We start from the raw sequence: 20,440 nt of genomic DNA on the forward strand, positions 1-20,440 counted from the left end.
AGGTGCAGACCCACAGACCACTCATCAAGCCACGCCGTGCAGCAGCCCACATACAAAAAAGAGGAAGACTGGCAACAGATGTTAGCTCAGGGCCAATCTTCCTCACACACACAAGAAAAGGTAACACCTGCCTACTGCCTGGGACTATGGGGAGATTCCATCAGACATGAACGATTACAGTTTGTCAGAGCAGTATTTGTCAGTGGGTACCAGAGACCAACTGTCCCGAGGCTCTTGGCTTCTCTGGGCCTCCATTTCCTCATCTGTGAAGTGGGGCAAAAGCAGTGTCTCCCCAAAAGCCTGGGGGAAGATGGATGCATTAATACCGCCGCTGTGCCTGGCACAGTCAGCCCGGCGCCTAAGGGCTGTTAGGATTTCTGCCCTCCGAGGAGGGCGCCGTTATCACCCCCACTTTCCGAGGGTCTTGCTTAAGCGCCAGCATTTGAACCAAGAGTTCTGGCCGGATTCCTGTGTGGGAGGAGATATGGTGGCCCCGGGATGCGGCCAGAGCCAGCTGCGCCGCAGGTCTTCCTCCTGCGGGTGGATCCTCGTAAAATCCGGCTGGCAATGCGCGCTGGATAACGCGAGCGCTTTATCTTTACTGTTGAATCCTCGGGATGATCAGGATTGGACCGGGGGCGGGTTCCAGGCACACAGTAGGCTCTTGGTGACGCGGGGAGCCCCGCCCGCCGTCCCGGCCTTCCCCCTGGGGCGGGGTCGGGCTGAGGCTATCCCGGCTGCGCGGCCCCACCCCTGCAGAGCCGCCGCCAGCAGCTGGAGCAGCAGGTAAGCGGCCGGCCGGGCGGTGAGGGCTCCGCGACGGGCGCGGGGGGCCGGGCGCTGGCAGGGAGCCCGGGCGCGGGGCCGGGCCCAGCGGGGGACCTGTGGCCTTTCCCCTAGTTCCAAGGTGCTGGGTCCGGAGGCCGAGGGGTAGGAGGGAAGAAGGGCCTCCTCCTGGCTGGCCGGCTGATCAGGTTGCAGTGGGGACGCCCTGAGCCGGCTGGGTGCACCCAGACTCCTCCTCCCCAGGCCAAAAGGCAGCCTCACTGCCCTGTGCCCCTGCATCTCCGCTCCACTGGGACATCCAGATGGCTGCTCCTGCCAGGCGGGACTGGAGCCTCACCCGCCTGGCACTGGGACTGGGGGTTGGGATGGGCAGTGAAGGGAGGGGAACCCAGCCAAGGTCAGCTCCGTGGGAGGCTTGAAGCCCTCCCAGGCCCAGGGAGGGAGGAGGAGGAGGAAGGGAACTCACAGTCCCGCTCTCTCCTTGCTTCCTCCCTGGCAGCCAAGCCCAACAAGGCTGGGCATCCTCAGAGCCTTTGAAGAAACCGAGGCCCAGAGAGGGTGAGCAGCTGGCCTGAGGACACACAGCCAGTGAGCACAGGCCTGGATGACCAGGGCTGGACAGGGTGTGGGGCAAGCACTGCCTCCTCTCTGGGCCTTGGTTTCCCCATGTCTGTGAGATGGGAGCATTGAGTCAGGATGAGGTGTGGGGGCACTCCGAGCTGGAGCTGGAGTCAGGAGAGGTGGGTGGAGGCCGCTCGACAAACATGGATGTGAGCCTCAAGGGCAGAGGCTGAGCCCACGGGCTTCCAGCAGCCCAGCTGCTCCTCTGCCTCCTGCTGGTCCTTGCCTCAGCTCCTCCTCTTGCCCTGCCTCTGTCTCTTTGCTTCTGCATGTGGCTTTGGTTGAGTCTCTCTGTCTCCTCATCTCTCCCTCTAGGTTTTTTGGTCCTGACCCTCCGTCTCCCTGCCATCCCGCTCCTGCCTGCCTCTGTCCCCACCATGCTAACCTTACTAGGGCAGGGCCAGGTGACAGCCCCAGGTGGGGGCCTGCAGGACTCACCAAGGACTCTGGGCCAAGTTCTCCAGGAGCCTGGAACTTGGGACAAACACAGACTCAGACCCTTGTCCAGGAGCGGGGTGTGGCCGGTGCCCAGGCTGCCAGCTGGCTCTGCCCGGGACCACCCTGGCCAACTCAAGCTGCATGGCTGAAGCAGGCCGGTGCAGTGGCCCAGCCCTGGACAAACCAGACGGCCACCTGGACCCTGGAAGAGAGGCCAGGGCCCTGCTCTCATGGAGCTTCTCCTCCAAGGGGAGGGGCCAGCCCTCAGCAGACAGACCCAGATAAACGCCCGTAACCAAGCTGGTGCCCAGCAAGCCTGGGAAGGAGTAAAGCCAAGCCGAGAACAGGAGAGAGTGCGGGGTGGAGGCCGCCTGGGCTCTGAGGGTCCAGGTGCCCTCGGCCCTTCCTGCCTGGCGGGGAGGAGGTGGCCCCGCTGACGCTGACGGTGCACAGGCCCTGGACTGCTTTCCACTCCCTCCCCATTCCCTCCCAGCTCTTGACCTCTTGATGCAAGAGTCAAGAATGCAAAGGAGAGAGAGCCTTGCCTGGGGCTGTTTGGGCTTATCCCTGGTTTCACCCACCTGTCCCGGGAGCATCTCCAGTGTCTCCTTCAAAACCTTAGGTTTCTGGTCTCCCACAGTTGCTGAAGGGACCCCGGGACGCAGAGATGTCCTAGCATCTCAGGTGCTCGCAGGCCTGGATCCAACTTCTCCTCTTCCAGCCCACATGCTAGGGAGGCCAAGCATGAGTGGAAAGGGGCCCTGCTCAGCTTGACCCCAACAGCCCCTTCATCCCCTCCTCACCCTGAGGGCCCGACTCAGGCTGGTTGAAAGGGCTGAGTCCACAGTCAGGCCAAGTCTGGGCTCTACTCTCAGCTGCCAGAGGACCAGCTGTGTGACCTCGGGCAAATTACTTTCCCTCTCTGAGCCTCAGCCTTCTCGTCTGTAAAATGGAGCTCATCCTCATGCCTACGGCAGGATTGGAGTTTGATGGATCGTGTGTGTAAAGTACTTAGCGTGGGTCCTAGAAAGATAAGCAGCCAGTAAATGGTGGTTATTGACTCAGTTGTTGATACTATTGTTATGTTTTTGCCTGGATTAGTATACCAGCTTCCTAGCGGGTTAATGGGGTTAACAGGTTTCACTCCAGCTCCCACCCTGGTCCCACATTATGCTCCTTAAAACAGCCAGCACGGCTCTGTCAAAGACTAAATTAGAGCTGGCCCCGCTGCCTCCCAGCAGTGGGCGTTTGGGCTCAGATAAGACATCCAGACTCTTGCCTACAGGGCCCCACGTGACCTGCTGCAGCCACACTGGCCTCCTGGCTGTTCTTCCAACATGAAACCTGTTTCTGGGACACACCAGGGGAGGGCCCACCCCAGGGCCTTTGCACTTGCTGTTGCCCCCGGACTCTGCTTCCCCCACTCCCCCACTGTGGCTGGCTTGCACCCTTCCCTCAGGCTCTCTCTGACAACCCCATTTACAGTTGTGGCCACCCTGCCCGACTCTGCGCTCCTCCCAGCCGTGTTTTCCTCCACAGCCCTTGTCACTGGCTGACTTGCTCTATACATCTGTTTCTATTTTGCTCACTGACTGCTCTCCACACTTTCCCGGGAGCAGAGCTGGTCATCCTGCACAGACTTAAGTGCCCAATAAACGCTCAGGGCATGTTGGGGATGTTTTTTTAGATGCATACCTCTCTTTTCTACTTTTTCTCCAGTGACCTTGCTGTCGTGGTTCATTCGTTTAACTGGTGTTTACTGCACGCTCGCTGTGGCAGGAGGAAGCAGGGCAGGGAGCCGTAAACGAGCTGGTCATGCCGGGCCACGCCAGGGTTGTGACTGTTTTCCAGATAAGGGAGCCGAGACTCGCAGAGCTGAATTACAGCCTGTGGGGCTCCATCAGAAGCCCGAGAGCCCGGCTCTGGGGGGACCCAGGCTGACAGGGAGGGCACCCATTGCACAGCAGGCTGGCACAAGCTCCTTCGCCACCCCATCTGCCCTCCTGTCCCCACCAGGCCCTGCTCCAGCCGTCCTGGCCCCGGCTTCTTCCTCCCCCAGCGCCTGTGCAGAAGCTCTTCCCTCTGCCCATACATTTGGGTATTTTTATATTTTTAATTTGAAAAATATTTAAGCATTCGATCCAGTGGGAATTCATTTTGGGGGGAGAGTAAGAAGTAAGAAAGAGATCCAGCTTTGTTTGTTTTTCCCGAATTACTACTCAGTAACAAGTCTTGTTTCCTACCTGGTTCGGTGCAGGAAAACTACGTATTTGTAAATGTGTAACTGGCCACGTTGCTGAACTCTCTCATTAGTTTAATAGCTTTTCAGATGATAAAGGCAACCATCTTATGCGAATTGGCCTCCTTCCTTTAATGATTTACTTATTCCTCTTTATTAGGCGTATCATTATCGCCTCCTCCATTTCCTCTGCTAAGGCTGCTAAGTGAGCCAGTGCCGCACCCCTGGCTGTGCTCCCGTCTGCGCCCGAGCTTTGGGGGAATGGCCTTGGTAACGTAACCAGTCACTGCCGTTGAGGCTGCACGACGGGTTACAGTATTTACCAGTGTGAAAAGAGGCTGGGTCTCAGTCGATACTTTTAGCATCAAATTCCGTATCAAGAGCTCTTTGCTTCTCTCCCTCTCTCCCTCTCTCTGCATTTCTCTGGAAAGCCTTTGCCTCAAGTTTATCCCTCACATTTTGGTTTCTCTTTAAGATGCGTCTCAACAACTAATTTTGTTTGCTTTTGGTTTTCAATCGAATCCTAGTTGGGGCACTATCTGAGTTTCTGAGTCGGGGCGTTAATAGTAAAGGTGCTAAATATACCTGATAGTTTTTGTTACTGTAATTGGTCAGTATATAACTTTGAATATGTATCTCTGTACATTTAGCCAGTGTTTTGCTGGATATAAAATAAGAGTGGCTTAAACAAGATAGAAGTTTATTGACAACTTAAAGAACATTAAACAAAGTAGTTCAGTGGCAGGCAGAACAGGGCTGGTATGGCGGCTCTGTGCCACGTAGTCCCAAGGAAGTCTAGTCTCCGTCCAGCCCCCACACCATCCACCATAGTGCAAAATGGCTGCTGGAGTTCTCACCATCACATGCAAGTTCCAGACAGCAGGATGGAGGAAGAGCGGAAGGACACACACCCTTATCTTTAAGGAAGCTTCTCAAAGTCCCTCAAAACCTCATTGGCCTGGGCTTGATCAGATGGCCATGCACAGCTGCAAGGGAGGCTGGGAAACGTAGCCCTTTAGCTCGGTGGCCATTTGTCCGCCCAAAACTCTGGCCTCTGTAACAACTAAAGAAGAGGGGAAGAGTGGCTCCTGGAAAGCAGCTGGCAGCCTCAGCCTTGGAAAGCATACGACGCTCTCCCTTTGTTTCCTTCCATATCGTTTCACTAGTCAGAGGCGGCACGCTGCCTGAGTTGACCCGGGCAGTTTTTTCTGGTGGGATTCTGCCCACTTTATACCAGGTTCTGGTCTCAGGTGGGAGCGGGCAGCTAAGAAGCTGCACCGACCTCCTGGCTTTTGAAAAAGGTTCTCTCCGTCCTCCGCTCCATCCGTCCTCCAGGGAGGGCCTGCCCCTGTTTTGCAGCCATCACTTTGGCCAAGGGAGGGGGGGAAGCCCCGCCTTCCCGTCCAGGCCCAGCCGCCATCCCCTCCTCTCCATCGCCATCTCGCCATCTCCGCTTCTGCCTTGGCTGTGACTGCGCCTGGGGCCTGCAGCCCACTGCCCTCGTCTTCACTCCTCTCTCTGGGGACAGCGCCGTGGCTGTCCTGCTTGCATCCCTCACAGCCCTGGGCACAAAGTCGGTGCTTCTTCCTTGTGGATCGATTGGGAGGAAGTGATGACAGGATTTTGGCGTCAGGAATTATTTGTGTGTGGTATCCAGAAGTGCGTCAGGGTAACTACACGTTTTCAAATGCAACCAAAATGTTTGCTGAAACGGTCATCGTGACGGTTCACGTTTATTGAGCTCTTACTGCGTGTCAGGCACCAGGCTAGCATTTTGCAAGTCCGTGGTCCTTACGGTCCTGAGGTTGGTCCTGGAGCCTCCTCATTCTGCAGGAGAGGAACTGGGCGCAAATATGCTCAGCTCGGAAGGGGTGAAGCCGGGATTTGAACCCAGACATCCAGCTCCAGATGCTACCACGGGAGAGACTAGTAAGGTGCCTGGAGGGACAGAGGCCCAAGACTGGATTCCAGCCCCTACTCTACCCCCAGTAATGAGGAATCCTGGGCAAGCCACATCTCCCTCTCGGAATTGAGGGCTGGCCTTGATCAGGGGTCGTCGCAGTGCCTGTGGGCCTGGGGGGCCCAGGCAGGGACCCTAAGTTAGAGGAGGCCAGAGCGCGTGTTGCCGTGCGGGCCTGGAGGTCTGGTGTGGTCTTCCACAGTATTCCCAGGAAACCAGACAGCCCAAGTCATGTATGCCACCTCCTGACCTGTGGATTTCGGTAACTGTTTAAAACACGCAGCCAACCAAATTAGCATGTCTGCTGCCTGTCTGTGGCCAGTGAGTTACCAATTTACAAATCCTAAGTGAGGTCATCTGAAAAGGCCCTTCAGCCTTCAAAATGCCAGATTCCACAGCAGCCCTCTGCCCTCCCAGAGCTTCGTCTCCCGGAAACGTGTCTACATACATCCAGATGTGCATACCAGGAAACCTGCGGTGGAGGGACCCGGGCCCAGGGCAGGGCAGCTGGAGGTGTCCCGGGGACGCAGTCCTGCAGAAAGCTGGCTGCAGACAGGAGCGGGTGGTGACCCAGGCCAGGAGCGCAGCACGGACGAAGGCGGGAGCCACAGGGCCTGCGCGGGGGCCTGGAGCCTCTCCCCGCCCGCTCCAGGGGTCCTCTCAGGCCCCAGATCCAGGCTGTCCCGGGCTGTAGTCAGGCCAGCTCGACAAGTGAGAGAAGGGAGCTTGAGGGCCTCGCCTCAGCCTGCCGGCTGGAAGGTGAGGGAGCAGCCGGAGAGCAGGTCAGACTGCTTTCTGCTCCAGCTGCTCCCAGAGAGGAAGGGCCGGGGCCCTGGGATGGGCGGGTCGGATTCCTTTGGTGGAAAAAAGAGGAAGAGAGGCCGGGACTTGAGAGACAATTCTGTGTGTGGGCGCCTGGGCCAGGGCCACTGGGGTGTCAGGAGTTCCCTGGGTGAGGTGTCCCCACAAGGGATGCTCCGGCATGTTCTAGAAGAAGAGAGGCAGGAGCGAGGCAGTACTCCCTCTACCTAGATTTTGTTCATTTGTGAATGTGTCAGTTAAAGACTGTGTGAACTGAGTGGAACTGAGGGGTCAGAGGTCACCATGGGCGGGGTGGGGGGGTCCGGGAGCCAGGTGCCCCAGGAACCTGCTCCATGTCCCCTACACAGCTTCAGGGGAGTCCCTCCACCCCACCCCACCCCGCTTCCCTCTGTAAAGAGGTAATTGGCCCAGTCGACATTTCTCTCCAAAATGGTGCATGTGACCACCAGTGATTTCATGTGGCACCTCATGGGGAATTATTCTCTTCCTTTTTAAATTTTAATAGTCATGTGTTAATTTTCACATGAATTAGAAAAAAAAAAAACTATGTCACCAAACCTGGCATTGCCCCATAGCGATAATAGCTAACCCTTAGTGCTTACTGTGTGCCAGGCGCAGTTAGAGACAGCATAAACTCACTTGCATCTCGGCATCTCCTTGATACTGTTGACGAAAATAATCCATAACCAATCTATAAATGAAAATTTGGGTGAGTTTATTCTGAGCCAAAATGTGAGGACCACAGCCCGGGGCCTTCCTTCCCCAAGGAAGGAAGGGCACCAAAGAAGTGGGGTGTACAGAGTGGTTATATACCCTAAAGAGGATGTTTCATATATGATTGAAATGTCCCTTTTACAATAGTCATGAGACTGCTCTGTCGGCACAGCGATTGACGGACACAGCAAGTAGTAGGTCAGCTGTCTCGGTGGACACAGCAGGGTGGCAGATCTGTGGTCTTGAGCTGAGTGGTCACAGGTGAGCACAGCAATCAGTTCCTAGCCTGAGGAGACATGTTTATCCTTAAGGAAATGCCAGCATGGGGGAAGTTGCATCTTTATCTTATAGGCCTTTGTTCTTGTCTTTGGGACATAGCAAATGCTTAAGCAGACATACATTGCATGCTCAACGGCCATGTCAGACCCTTTTGGAAAACCAAAGCCAGGCTGAACTAGGTTTATTCCAAAGGGCTTCCTCATATACTCCAATATATCCTATTGCTTGCCATTTCTATTTGTCAATACCATCGTTGCTCTGTGTTCACAGATGAGGAAAATGAGGCACAGAGAGGCAAAGGCACTCGCCTAAGGTCACCCAGCTAGAAGGCAGCAGAGCCTCACCCCCAGCCTCTCTCGTATTTTTGCTCAGACTGAGGGTGGGTGGAAGGCAATGTCAGCACGGTGGCGTGACACAGGTCATTGGGAAGGTGGTCAACACATGGCAGAATGTTCCGGAGGGCTAGCAAGAGGTGGTCTCTTGGAACCTGTCCAGCTAGGCAGTTCTCTAATTTCAGGAGAAAAATGCCAGATTGGAATTTTATATCAGGGGACCATATTTTTGTAATAGGTAGTATGTTCACATGGTTCACAAACCAAAACTATATAAAAACGTCTACATAACGGGGCACAGACACCCGGCAGTTCCTGTGTGTCCTTCCAGAGCTGCTTTGTGCAAATAGAAGCAAAGAGAACACATCCTCCCCCCACCCCACCCCACCGTGTCCAGACGGCAGCACACTGCCCGCCCACCTAGATTCTGGTCGCTTACCAACAGCCTCAAGGACCTAACCCTCCCAGCCAGTGGCCTCTCCTGCATCCTAGGTCCTTTAACAGGAGCAATTCCAACAGCTAGACATCCCTTCCGGCAGCCCCTCCTCTACTGATAGCCATTTGGGTCATTTCCCAAATTTTGCTCTTACCAACATAGGCCATAAGGAATAACCACCTCACACATACATCATTTTGTCCAGGGCAGGCAACCTTTGGCTTTGGGATCATCTCATGGTGACAAATGGCACCTTGGAGTGGTGTTAATTGACATTTCTCATGCTGAATGAAGGTGATCATCTCTTCATATGTTTAAGGCTTATTTGTACTTTTTTCTCTGAACTGTTCATATCCTTTGCCCACTTCTCTATTGGGTCTTTTTGTTCTTAATTTCTAAAAACTCTTTATATATTAGGGAGATGAGCCCTTTGTCTGTGATTGACATTGCAGATATTTTCCCCCGGGTTGTCTTCTGTCTTTTGATCTTACTCTTGGTACTGTTTGCAGAAAGTGTTTTGTTTGTTTATTTGTTTGCTTTTGTGTGTTTCCATATTTATGCAGTTGAATGTATCAAATTTTTCTTTTGTGGTCTCTGGACTTACGAGTCATGGTTAAGAAGGCCTTCCCCATTGGAAGGTTAGTTATAAAGGAATTTGTCCATGTTTTCTGCTAATAAAAAGACAACTTGTCCATGGGGAGGGGAAAGATAAGAGAAAACTCTGGACCTAGAAGCACCGTCTTTTGTTAGACGGTGAACCTGACCTTGCTCACCTGATATTTTTCTCTATCAACCCCACTGCAGGCTGGTCTGGGGAGGCAGCAGCCTCCTCCAGCTCAGGGCAGACGTCGGCATGGCCCTCCTGACACACCTGCTGGTCTGCACCTTCGGGATGGGCTCCTGGGTGGCCATCAACGGGCTCTGGGTAGAGCTGCCCCTGCTGGTGATGGAGCTGCCCGAGGGCTGGTTCCTGCCCTCCTACCTGACGCTGGTCATCCAGCTGGCCAACATCGGCCCCCTCCTGGTCACCCTGCTCCATCGCTTCCGGCCCGGCTGCCTTTCCGACGTGCCTGTCATTTTCACCTTGCTGGGTGTGGGCACCGTCACCTGCCTCCTCTTCGCCTTCCTCTGGAATGTCACCTCCTTGCTGCAGGGCAAGAGCTACAGTATCATCTTCCTCGTCCTCACCTTATTCCTGGCCCTGGTGGACTGCACCTCCTCCGTCACCTTCCTGCCCTTCATGAGCCGGCTGCCCACCCGCTATGTCACCACCTTCTTTGTGGGTGAAGGACTCAGCGGGCTCCTGCCTGCCCTGCTGGCCCTTGCCCAGGGCTCGGGTCTCACCACCTGCTCCAACGTCACTGACTCATCTGGCACCACCCCGCACCCTGTGACCACCAGGGGGACCAACACCACACAGGTACCTGGCCTCCCCCAAATGCACGGCTGTGCTCCAGGCTGGGTCACAAGCAAGGTCATGCAGACTGCTAGTTTCCTAGATGTCGGTAGACCAGTGCTCCTGACCTGGCCCCATTTTAGATCTCCTGGCAGTGCTACCAAAACACGCCCGTGGGCCCCCCACGTATCCAGTTACACAAACCCGCTGGGGGTGGGGCTTCTCTGAAGTCCGGGGGGTCAGGTGTGTTTTGGGGTCTGGAGTTTCAGATTTTAGAACACGCCTGCCCCAGCCCGTGACAGTGCTGATGACTCAGCCATCCAGCACAGGGACACCGCTGCCTGAAACCCCGGGGGACGTGCACGCCCCACCGGTAGGTTAGGGCCATAAACAAACTCACGTTGGGTCAAGTGTTGCTGCCAACTGAATCATGAGAAAATTCTGACTCTCAGAGCTTTTCAGATTTCAGAATTGCAGATGAGGGATTATGAACTTGTATTTATTAAAAATTCCCCAGGTGACACTCACCACAGCCAGGGCTGGGAATTACAGACTTTAGACATTGCTTCAATACCTTGTGCTGGTAAAACATCAAACTTTTTTCCACTGGATGTTGGACCATTTACGTACATCTGGTGTCCCCTAAACCACAGCGGACAGCAGGGGTTGCCAACTAGGAGCCCCGGGCCGCCGTGGCCTGCAAGCATTTTTTTTTTAAGTACTTGAATTAGTTGATGATATTTAATTTTTCTGAAATTTCACATATATAAATCTAGAGGTATGGCATCTTTTGAAAAGAGATCTGGCCACACCGGGCCATCTCACCACAGGGCGACATTGGGTGGGACTGGGAAACAGGGCCCCTTGGGGGGGATTCTCCCCCTGGGTGGTCTCCAGCCAGCCCCTCCTCTGAACACACTGTGGCTGCCAGCCCTGGAGGGCAGTAGAGTGGGAAATGGTGTAGCTTCTGAGTCAGAAAGAACCGGGGGGACTGGCTGCGCATTCTCCCAGTGACCCGCAATAAGACGAGCTGGCCAGACACCCCCATTCCCTCTAGAACCAGGGATGATGGTCTCCCCTGCACAGGGCTGTTAGCAGGAGCAGCGATCTGATGCCTGCAAAGTGCTGGGCCTGGCGAGCAATCAGTCAGCGCGAGCAATTATCACCATAACCCTAGCAGTTATGTGTCTATTATTCATCACTTATTAATAACCCATGATATTTATTACTTATTATATATCATCTTTATTAACGTTGTTGTTACCCATGTCCCAGCATCACCCAGGGATCCGACTGACCCTTGTTTTGTCTTCCGCAGGGAGATAACAGCATTTTGATGTCCACCCTCCCCGGGACAGCACCCTCCGTGGCCCAACTGGAAACCCGCTACCTCCCCGCCCACTTCTCACCTTTGGTCTACTTCCTCCTGCTCTCCTTCATGATGGCCTGCTGCCTCATCGCGTTCTTTTTCCTCCAGCGTCAACCCAGGCCCTGGAAATCCTCCACAGAGGACCTCCTCTCCTCCCAGGTCATCCTCCACTCCATCCGGCTGCGGGAAGAGCAGGAGCCAGGCCCCCCAGGCCTGGCCGACAGCAGCAGGGGCCAGGGGCATCTGGAGGAGAAAACGGCCCCCCTCCACCTGGCGCACCTGGCCTTCATCTACATCCTGGTGGCCTTTGTGAACGCGCTCACCAACGGCGTACTACCCTCCGTGCAGACCTACTCCTGCCTGTCCTACGGGCCCGTTGCCTACCACCTGTCGGCCACTCTCAGCTCCATGGCCAACCCCCTCGCCTGCTTCCTCTCCATGTTCCTGCCTAACAGGTCCACCCCCGTCGAGCCCTGGGAAACCCTGGCTGGGGGCACACTTCTTTCAGAACCCAGAATTCCACACCCCGCTGATCAGGCTCTACGTGTAGTGGTTGAGAATATGGTTTCTGAGGCTTGACTGCCTGGCTTCAAATCCTGGCTCTGCCACTTACCAGCTGTGTGATATCGCACCAGCCACTCCACCTCTCTGTGCCTCCGGGATACCCATCTGAAAAATGGGATAAAAATAGTTCTACTTCCTACGGTTTCTGGGAGCCTGAGATGAGCTACTATTGTAAAGATTTTAGAGTGATGCCGCGTGCAAGGCAGGTCCAATGGAAGTGCTGACCAGCGCTGCCCTTGGCCATGAGGAGGAGCCAGCACACAGGAACTGGGGCTCCCGTTTACAAATGGAAACTTGAGTCTCAGAGAAAGGGCTTCCCCCCGTCTAATTCCCAGAATTTCAGGCCTTCCCTCCAGCCACCAGCCCACGCTGGCTCCCCTAAGCTGCAGTTCTAGAGGAATGGCTGGGCAAACGGATGAAATGCAGACTGAGCCAGCCTAGGTTGGGACCTGGGATTTCAAACTTTAATAAACAAGCCAAGTGGTTCTGATCCAGGGGCCTTGGGCCCCGGTAGGAGAAACACCTACCTTGGAGTCATGAAACTTTAGGTCCCACGGCCTCCCCTCCACCCCTCTGCCCTGCCTGTCCTCACCAGCCTCTCACACCTGCTCACACCCACCTCCCCCGGCCCAGGAAGAAGGGAGAATGAGGAGAGTTAGACAGAAAATGTCAGTTTGCCAGAAAGCTGAATTTTCTCCCTTGGGGCTTAAACACTGTGGAAGAAGGATGGAGATTTCTGGGGAAGCAGGACCAGAGGCTCCAGACCTGTAGAATCCAAGATGCCCAGAATGTCAGGAATACAGCCCCTGCGAGTCACAGAATCCAAGAATCTCGGAGCAAAAAGAGTCCTTAGAGGCCAGGGCAGACCCTCCGCTCTCACCCGGGGGCGCAGACCAGTCTGGGTGTCCTAGAGTTTTGACAGAGAGACCCCAGGGACAAAGACCTCACATGAAGGATGGTGTCCTCCATTGTCAGACCCAGGGCCAAATGGAAGGCTGCCGGTAGAGAGCATCTGAGCCAGCCACAAGGGCCCCTCAATCATGCAGACCTCGCGTTGTAGACAGGGTGGCCGAGGCCAGCGGGCGAAGGGTCAGCCAAGGTCGCACAGCACAGCCTGCAGTGCCAGTCCCAGACCAAAGCCACTTGCTCGTCAGCCAGCTTCCGGGCTGAGGTTGGGAGTGTTATAGGAGGAAGTGGCAACAGATGAGATCCCAGGTGGCACCCACAGCCAGGGCCAGGCCCTGCTCACTCTGCTCCCACAGGTTCCTGGAGCCCCACAAGACTCATTTCGCAGGGGAGGAAACTGAGGCTCAGGGGCCAGTCTCGCAGCTTAAACGGTGGAGCTGGGATTTGAACCAGGTCCATGTAGCACCAGAATCCATTCTCTTCCTCCTGCTGAGATGCTGGGCTCTGCCATTCATGCTCAGGGTGACTTAGGCCAGCTTTGCCCCTCGGGAGCCTCACTGACCCACTTGGGCCAGGTGGCCTGGAAGATTCCACATGGGTCCAACCTCTAACCCTGGAGATGCTGACCATTCCATGGCCTCCGGGAGGTGGGTAGGGGGCAGAAGTCAAGCTTCCCACCTCCTCCACTGATCTCCCACACTCTGCCCTAGGTCTCTGCTATTCCTGGGGGTCCTCTCAGTGCTCGGGACTGGATTTGGGGCCTACAACATGGCCATGGCCGTGATGAGCCCCTGCCCCCTCTTGTGGGACCACTGGGGTGGAGAAGTCCTCATCGTAAGTATCTGGCCTGTGCAGCCGCTCCCCATCCCGCCCCCCACCCAGCCAAGGCCTGGGGAGACCTCGGGTGCAGCACATTCTGTTGACCAAATCGTTGTGGTTGCTTGCTCAGGAAGCCCTAGGGAGGGGTAGGTTGGGGACGGGGGGAGGGTACCTCTCATTTGAAAGGGGAGGCTTAGGACGCTGAGGTAGCTGGTCCAAGGTGACAGTCCAGCCTCTCCCCTGAAGGCCACACTCTTCCCACCATGTGTACATCACCAGTGGCCTTCTCTCAGATGCCCCTGCCTTGCTCATGGGGGACAGAGAAGCCACTGGGTTTTCCTTTGCCCGTGTGGGGGTCAACTCATGGGGCCCCTTTAGCCCTACAGGGTCACTCCCCAAAGGCTCTCCTTGAACTTAGAGGTTATTCCAGGGGGTTCCTTTAACCCTGTTAGGTCACCCCGCGAGCGCCCTTCGCCCCAGGCGCTCCCCCGCGGCCCCAAACGCCCCCCCCCCCCCCTCCACCGCGAAGCCGCCTTCACTCTGCATCCCGCCCGCCCCATCCCCGCAGGTGGCCTCGTGGGTGCTGTTCGCCGGCTGCTTGAGCTACGTGAAGGTGATGCTGGGCACGATCCTGCGCGACCGCAGCCGCAGCGCTCTCCTGTGGTGCGGGGCGGCGGTGCAGCTGGGCTCGCTGCTCGGCGCGCTGCTCATGTTTCCGCTGGTCAACGTGCTGAGGCTCTTCTCGTCGGGGGACTCCTGCAGCCTGGAGTGCTCCACCTAGGCCAGCGGCAGGGCCGTGGTGCCTCCCAGGGCCCTGCCCCGCCCCGAGTCCGAACCCCGGAGACTGGGATCCAGAGAGGCAAGGCGCGTGCTCAAGGTCACAGGGCAAGCGGTGGGGATCAGGCAGGCAGAGCCTGAGTACTAGAATCATCCACACAGACTCCCCGTAGGAACGGCTCGGGATGCCACAGGCCTCCCACGGGACCCTGAAATGCAAAGCACAGCCCTGCCCCAACTCTGTGGCACAGCGCCTGGGGTTCCACCATTTCAGAACTTTCCTCCACTCTTGAGAGAACCCTGACTTGCAGGAGACAGCTGGAGGCAGGCTCAAGGGTGTTAGAAGGCGACGGCTGGGAGGGTGAACTGGCCCTTACAAGCTGTGTGACCTTGGAGAAGTCACTTGATTTCTCTGTGCCTCTGTTTCCTCATTCATGAAACAGGTTTTAATAAATAGCACCTACCTCATAGGTTTAGCACAGGGCAAAAGGGAGAAGCGCCCAGCATGTAGCCAGCCCTCCTGGGCCTTTTCCTGATGGCCCCTCCCCACCAACAGTTATAACAAAAGTGCTGATCAGCACAGCCCAGAAGTGGCGGAGGGGTTGAGCGATGACCTTCGCCCCATGTCCCTTTTCCACTGTCCTCACGGGGGAGCTTCTAGAGGACAGATGGCTAATGGTGGAACCTGGGCATCTTGGCCTCCCGATTCCCAGTTCGGAGGGACACTGTACCCAGACACCCCTTCCCGCCGCTTCTCCTGGCTCTTGAAGACCTGCTCCTTGCAGAGTAAGTGACCTCCTGGGAAGCAGAGAGAGATGACTGGGGGAGGGGCCACACCAAGCCTCTGAAAGTGGGTCCCCTCCCCCCTCGCCAAGGCTGAGAACTGGATTCTGCGGACCCTCCCTTCAACTGGAGGGAGGAGGACGAGCTACATGATGGTTACTTTGTTTTCACTTTTTTTAAATAAACATTCCTTGCTTGTGCACTAAGATCCGCCTTTTGAGAAAAAGTCCAACATGAGCCCCCAAAAATGTATCAATATAATCAGTTTTCTAAGGTCCAAGCTGAGCTCTGAAGTGACCAGAATCAAGTGCTTAGAGGTCTGGTGCCAGTACTTCTTTTCTTTAGGGGTTTGTTTTATTTACTTGCCACCACCCCTTCTTTTAAATTTATTTTGAACAGATAATCTAGTCACATGTTTCAAAAATCCGAAAATATAAGGTGGCGTTCAGCAAAAAAATTCCATCGCTCTCCTCGCCCCCATCTGCCCAGTTCCTCTCCACACACACACACACACACACACACACACACGCACTTTTATTAGTTGCTTGTTTACTCTTCCAGAGCTTATGCAAATATAAGCAAATACAAACATGGCGTCCCTTTACAGAAGAAGTAAACTACTGTGTGCCATGCACTTCCACCCAGCAAGGAATGTGGCGGGAGTGTCCTCGTTCTTTGTCAGGACTGCACAGTATCCCACATGTGCAGGTGCCAACTTGGTTTAACATCTGAAGACATTTGAAGGTGTCGGAGACAAAATTTAAAACAAAATCTCCCACCAGCCCAGAAAACCTCTCCACAAAAGTAGAAGAGAAAGAAAACAGTTTTATTGAATAAGCGTTCGGCCAGATGGTGGTGCACGCCGTGGACAACCCGCTAGAGATTGAAAGCACGGTCCGGCAGATACAACCTGTTACATCTGTGTTCTCAAACAACAGCTAGTCCTCAAGTGAGAGCACTGGGCTGCCACGTCTGTCACGCAGTTCATCCTGAATTCCCCTGGTAACTGGGGTGACTATTTGTGTCAGCTAATTGTCCTTATCTACAGGAAGAAAAAAGAAAACCTCCTATCTTTATGAGAGGAGGTTGTTTTGCAACTTGAAGCCAAACACTGACGTTCGCTCCGACCCTCCCACTGAGGCTGCACAGAGGGGCACAAGCTGGCTTCCTTGATGTTGACGTTCCATAGGGACACTCCCAGGTCCCTGAGGAAAACAGTCCTGGGTGGTAAAAATGGGCACAAGGCTCATTCAGCTTTTCTAAAGACTCAGCACATATCTGAAAGCAGCAGAGAAAGAAGTGACAAGTTTTCTAAAGCAAATGCTCTAAGAAAAGGGAGAGGGGATGTCTCGCTCCCCTTTTCGCACCAGGGAGAATTCGTTTTTTTGTCTGCATTTGCCCTTACAAGGGCATTTCATTGTTTCCAATCGTTCCCTCCCAGAAAGGATGTTGGAGTGGATAATGAGCAAGAAGGTGACCTCTGTGCTCACGTGGGGAGATGCTCCCAGATTAATTGCACACACACACGCACACAAATGGAAAGTAGACGCAGAAGAGTGTGCGGAGCGTGGTGCTGTCCATGCTGATATATTCTGAGAAGGACGAGGTGAGAGGGTGAGTGACTTGGTATCTGGAAAAGGCACCTCCGTTCGACGACCTTCTCTTTGATTTTGCTTCCACCCACTGTTCTCAGAAGTCTTTGTGACATGGCAGCCTTTGGGTTAGCGTGCATGAGTCAGCTCCACTCAGTCCCCTCTGCACCATGGGGACAGTAAGAGCACCTCTCTCCCAGGCGGATGTGAGGATCCACTGAGCTAATAAGTGCGACGTGCTTAGTGCTGCCCCTGCAAACAGGGCGTGCTCAGTACACGTCATTAAACAGCTGCCACTTCAGGAGAATGTCCACACAGCCCCAGGACGCCCGGTGCCATCCCTACCCTCCTCGACCTCAGATCCAGTTGTGAGGCTGACCCGAGTCATGTGATGTCTCTACAGCCCAACCAAGTAAGTTCCCTGAAGACGGAGATCAGGACTCGGGACTCAGTCTGGGGTTGGCAGCCGGTGGGCGTCCCCGAGGATGCCCCAAGTTGGTATCTCAAGGCGGTAGGAGGGAAGGAGGCAGAACAAGCAGAAAGGTGCCTGGTAGGCAGCAGAAACCACGTTTGCAAAGGCCATGGGGTGGGAGGCCCAGGCCGCATTCAAGGCCCTGAAGGGAGGCTGGTGGGGAGCCCAGAGGCAGCACGCAGGGCAGGGGCCTTAGAGGCAGCGTTCTGAAGGGGTGAAGGGTTGTGTTGGCCTGTGTGAGTGTGGGGGGTGGGATGACATCGCAGGGAACCACAACAGATGCCAGGAGGCTGGAAGCTAGTGCGGCCGCCCTGGGCAGAGAGGACCCTGCCCTGGGAGAGCAGCACAAAGGGCCAGCACGTCACACAGACTGAAATATGCAACTTGTCCTTCTTTGTGGTCTCCTAAGAATTTTTTCTGGAGGTCGGTGACTGATGGAGCAAAGAGACCCTAGGAAAAGGACAGAACAGCCCTTCCTGCACCCCAGGCCAGTGGACGGGAGCTGACGGGATCTGAGCCTGGGGAAGGGTGGGGTCCCAGCCTCTGCCCAAGAAACGAGAGCCAGAGGGGCTGCTCTGCTTTAAAGCTGGCCACCCACATTTCCGAGGTGGGGTCCCCAGGAGACATTCCCTCTCGCCATTCAGCTGGGGTGTGTACTCTGAGGCCCGGGGAGGGGTCCCACAGACGGGGGGTGCTCCCTGGGGAGCTTGGTGAAGTCAGACCTGTCTTAGATCTAGGCGAGTCCAGCCCTTGCCCGGCTTCGGCCCTGACCTGCCCTTCCCTGCCTTGGGGACGTCCTGGATGGCTCCCAGGGAAACCCCAGAGGGCAGGGTGGGCAGTGGGCATGGTTTGATTTCTGTCTTCTAATGCCTTAGACATGTGGCACGTGGGCCTCTGTGTGTGTCCTGGACCCCGCTAACGGGGCAGCGTGCGAGCAGTGGTCCTCGCTCTTCAAGTCTCCAAGCTCCGTGAGGGACGGCCCGAGTCTGGACTGTTCCCCCTGGACCCCCCAGGCCTCAGCACTGTTAGTTAGTGGCGGGCAGAATGGCCCCTCCAAAGATGTGCATGCCCTAATTCCTAAAACCCGTGAATACATTACATTACAGGCAAAAGGGACTTTGCTGGTGGAATTAAGGTTACAGACCTTAAAATAAGGAAGTTATTCTGCATTACCCGATTGGGCCCAATCTAATCACATGAGCCCTCAGAAGCAGAGAATCAGAAGAGATTCAGCAAAAGAGAAAAGAAGAAAGATGCAACTCAATGGCCAGAAAACAATCTGATTAAAAAAGGGGGAAGACCTGAATAAATGTTTTTCCAAAGAAGATATACAAATGGCCAATTGGCACATGAAAAGGTGTTCAGCATCACTAATCATCAGGGAAATGCGAATGAAAACCACAGTGAGATATCGCCTCACCCCTGTTAGAATGGCTGTCATCAAAAAGACGAGATACCAAATGTTGGCGAGGATGTGGAGAAAAGGGAACCCTGTGCGCTATTGGTGGGAATGTAAATTGGTGCAGCCGCAGTAGCAGACGGGATGGAGACGCCTTGGAAAAGTAAAAATAGAACTACCATATGATCCAGCCGTCCAGCTTCTAGGTATAGAGCTGAAGGAAATGAAATAACTATCCCAAAGAGGGGTCTGCACCCCCAGGTTCACGGCAGCTTTATTCACAACAGCCAAGACATGGAAGCAACCTAAGTGTCTGTCAATGGATGAATGGATAAGAGTGGCTGTATTTATATATATCAGCCATAAAAAAGAAGAAAATCTTGCCAATTGCAGCAACATGGATGGACCTTGAGAGCACTACGCTGAGTGAGATAAGTCAGACAGAGAAAAACAAATGCCCTATGAGGTCACTTAAATGTGGAATCTGAAAACATTGAACTCATAGAAACAGAATAGAATATGGTTGCCGGGGCTAAAGGGTGGGGGAAATGACGAGATGTTGGTCAAAGGGTATAAACTTCCAGCTGTAGGACGAATAGGTTCTGGAGAGCTAATGTACAGCATGGCGACTATAGTTAACAATATTGTATACTTGAAAGTTGCTAAGAGAGAAGATCTTAAGTGCTCTCACCACACACACTCACACAAAAGGTAACTGTGTGAAGTGATGGATGTGTTAACTCACTGTAGTGATCATTTTGCAGCATATACGTGTATCAAATCATCAGGTTGTACGCCTTAAACTTACACAGTGTCACATGTCAATTATACCTCAATAAAGCTGGGGAAGGAAGGAAGGATGGAAGGAAGGAGGGATGGAAGGCAGGAAGGGAGGGAGGGAGGGAAGAAGGAAGATGCAGCAGAAGGAGAAGTCAGGGAGATTCCGAGGCTGAGAAGGAGTTGACCTGCATTGCTGGCTCTGAGATGCAGGAGGAGCCCACATGCAAAGACCAGGAGGGGCCCCTCGGAGCCCAGGGCAGCCCCTGCTGACAGCCAGCAAGGAGCAGGAATCTCAGTCCCGCACCCACAAGGAACTTGATCTCGCCAATGACCTGGATGAGCGTGGAAGTTGATTCTTCCCTAAAGTCTCCAATGAGGACACAGCCCTGTGGACACCTTGATATTAGCCCCGTGACACCTGTGTCCACCTCCTGGCCTATAGGATTGTGAGATAATAAATTGGCATTGTTTTAAGCTGCCATTCGAGGTAATTTGTCACAGCAGCCATAGAAAACTGACACAATGGTGCTCCCTCCCCAGTTCTACAGCCGCTAAAGCTTGTAAAGTGTATCCACCTGCATTATAACGGCCACAAGCAACCCCTGCAGTCCAGTATCACACTGCAGGTGTGGAAGTAGGAGGCTAGATGGGGGAATGATCTGGGCAGAGCCCCCAGAAAGTGGGCCACAAAGTCGGGGCACAGATCCTTGCTCTGAATCCAGGGTTCTTTGTAATGAGCTGTTGGCATAAGTATTGAGGTCCCACACTTCAGATTTATTCTGGAGGAAGGTGGCCCCAGGACCTTGGAAACGTAAATCAGGCTGGGACTGCTTAGAGGAGACCCGCAAAGTCGTCTGAAAGAGACTCGGTGGGTATGACACCAATACGCTTCCTCCAGGTTGGTCAGCACTGGAATGCTGGAAAAAGGGGCATCTGCCCTGTCCTTCCCCACTGAT

General features: G+C 54.6%; 1 protein-coding gene across 1 annotated transcript; it reads left to right on the forward strand.

Moving 5' to 3' along the window:
• Positions 1-753: 753 nt before the first annotated feature.
• SLC52A3 (solute carrier family 52 member 3) lies at positions 754-15,437 on the forward strand. The gene is made up of 5 exons (XM_046680086.1): positions 754-786; positions 9,432-10,047; positions 11,342-11,847; positions 13,573-13,696; positions 14,250-15,437. Exons 2-5 carry the CDS (start codon positions 9,481-9,483, stop codon positions 14,460-14,462), a joined length of 1,410 nt encoding a protein of 469 aa, XP_046536042.1. The 5' UTR covers positions 754-786; positions 9,432-9,480; the 3' UTR covers positions 14,463-15,437.
• The last annotated feature ends 5,003 nt before the right edge of the window (positions 15,438-20,440 follow it).

Source organism: Equus quagga, chromosome 12 (assembly GCF_021613505.1).
Source record: "Equus quagga isolate Etosha38 chromosome 12, UCLA_HA_Equagga_1.0, whole genome shotgun sequence".
NCBI classification, from domain to species: domain Eukaryota; kingdom Metazoa; phylum Chordata; class Mammalia; order Perissodactyla; family Equidae; genus Equus; species Equus quagga.

What these genes read in the sequence shown, in the direction of transcription:
- SLC52A3 (XM_046680086.1), top strand. Translation starts at nt 9,481, where the DNA reads ATGGCCCTCCTGACACACCTGCTGGTCTGCACCTTCGGGATGGGCTCC. An exon ending in GGGGGACCAACACCACACAG is followed by an intron (nt 10,048 to 11,341) that starts GTACCTGGCCTC and finishes TGTCTTCCGCAG; the next exon opens with GGAGATAACAGCATTTTGAT. An exon ending in TCCATGTTCCTGCCTAACAG is followed by an intron (nt 11,848 to 13,572) that starts GTCCACCCCCGT and finishes ACTCTGCCCTAG; the next exon opens with GTCTCTGCTATTCCTGGGGG.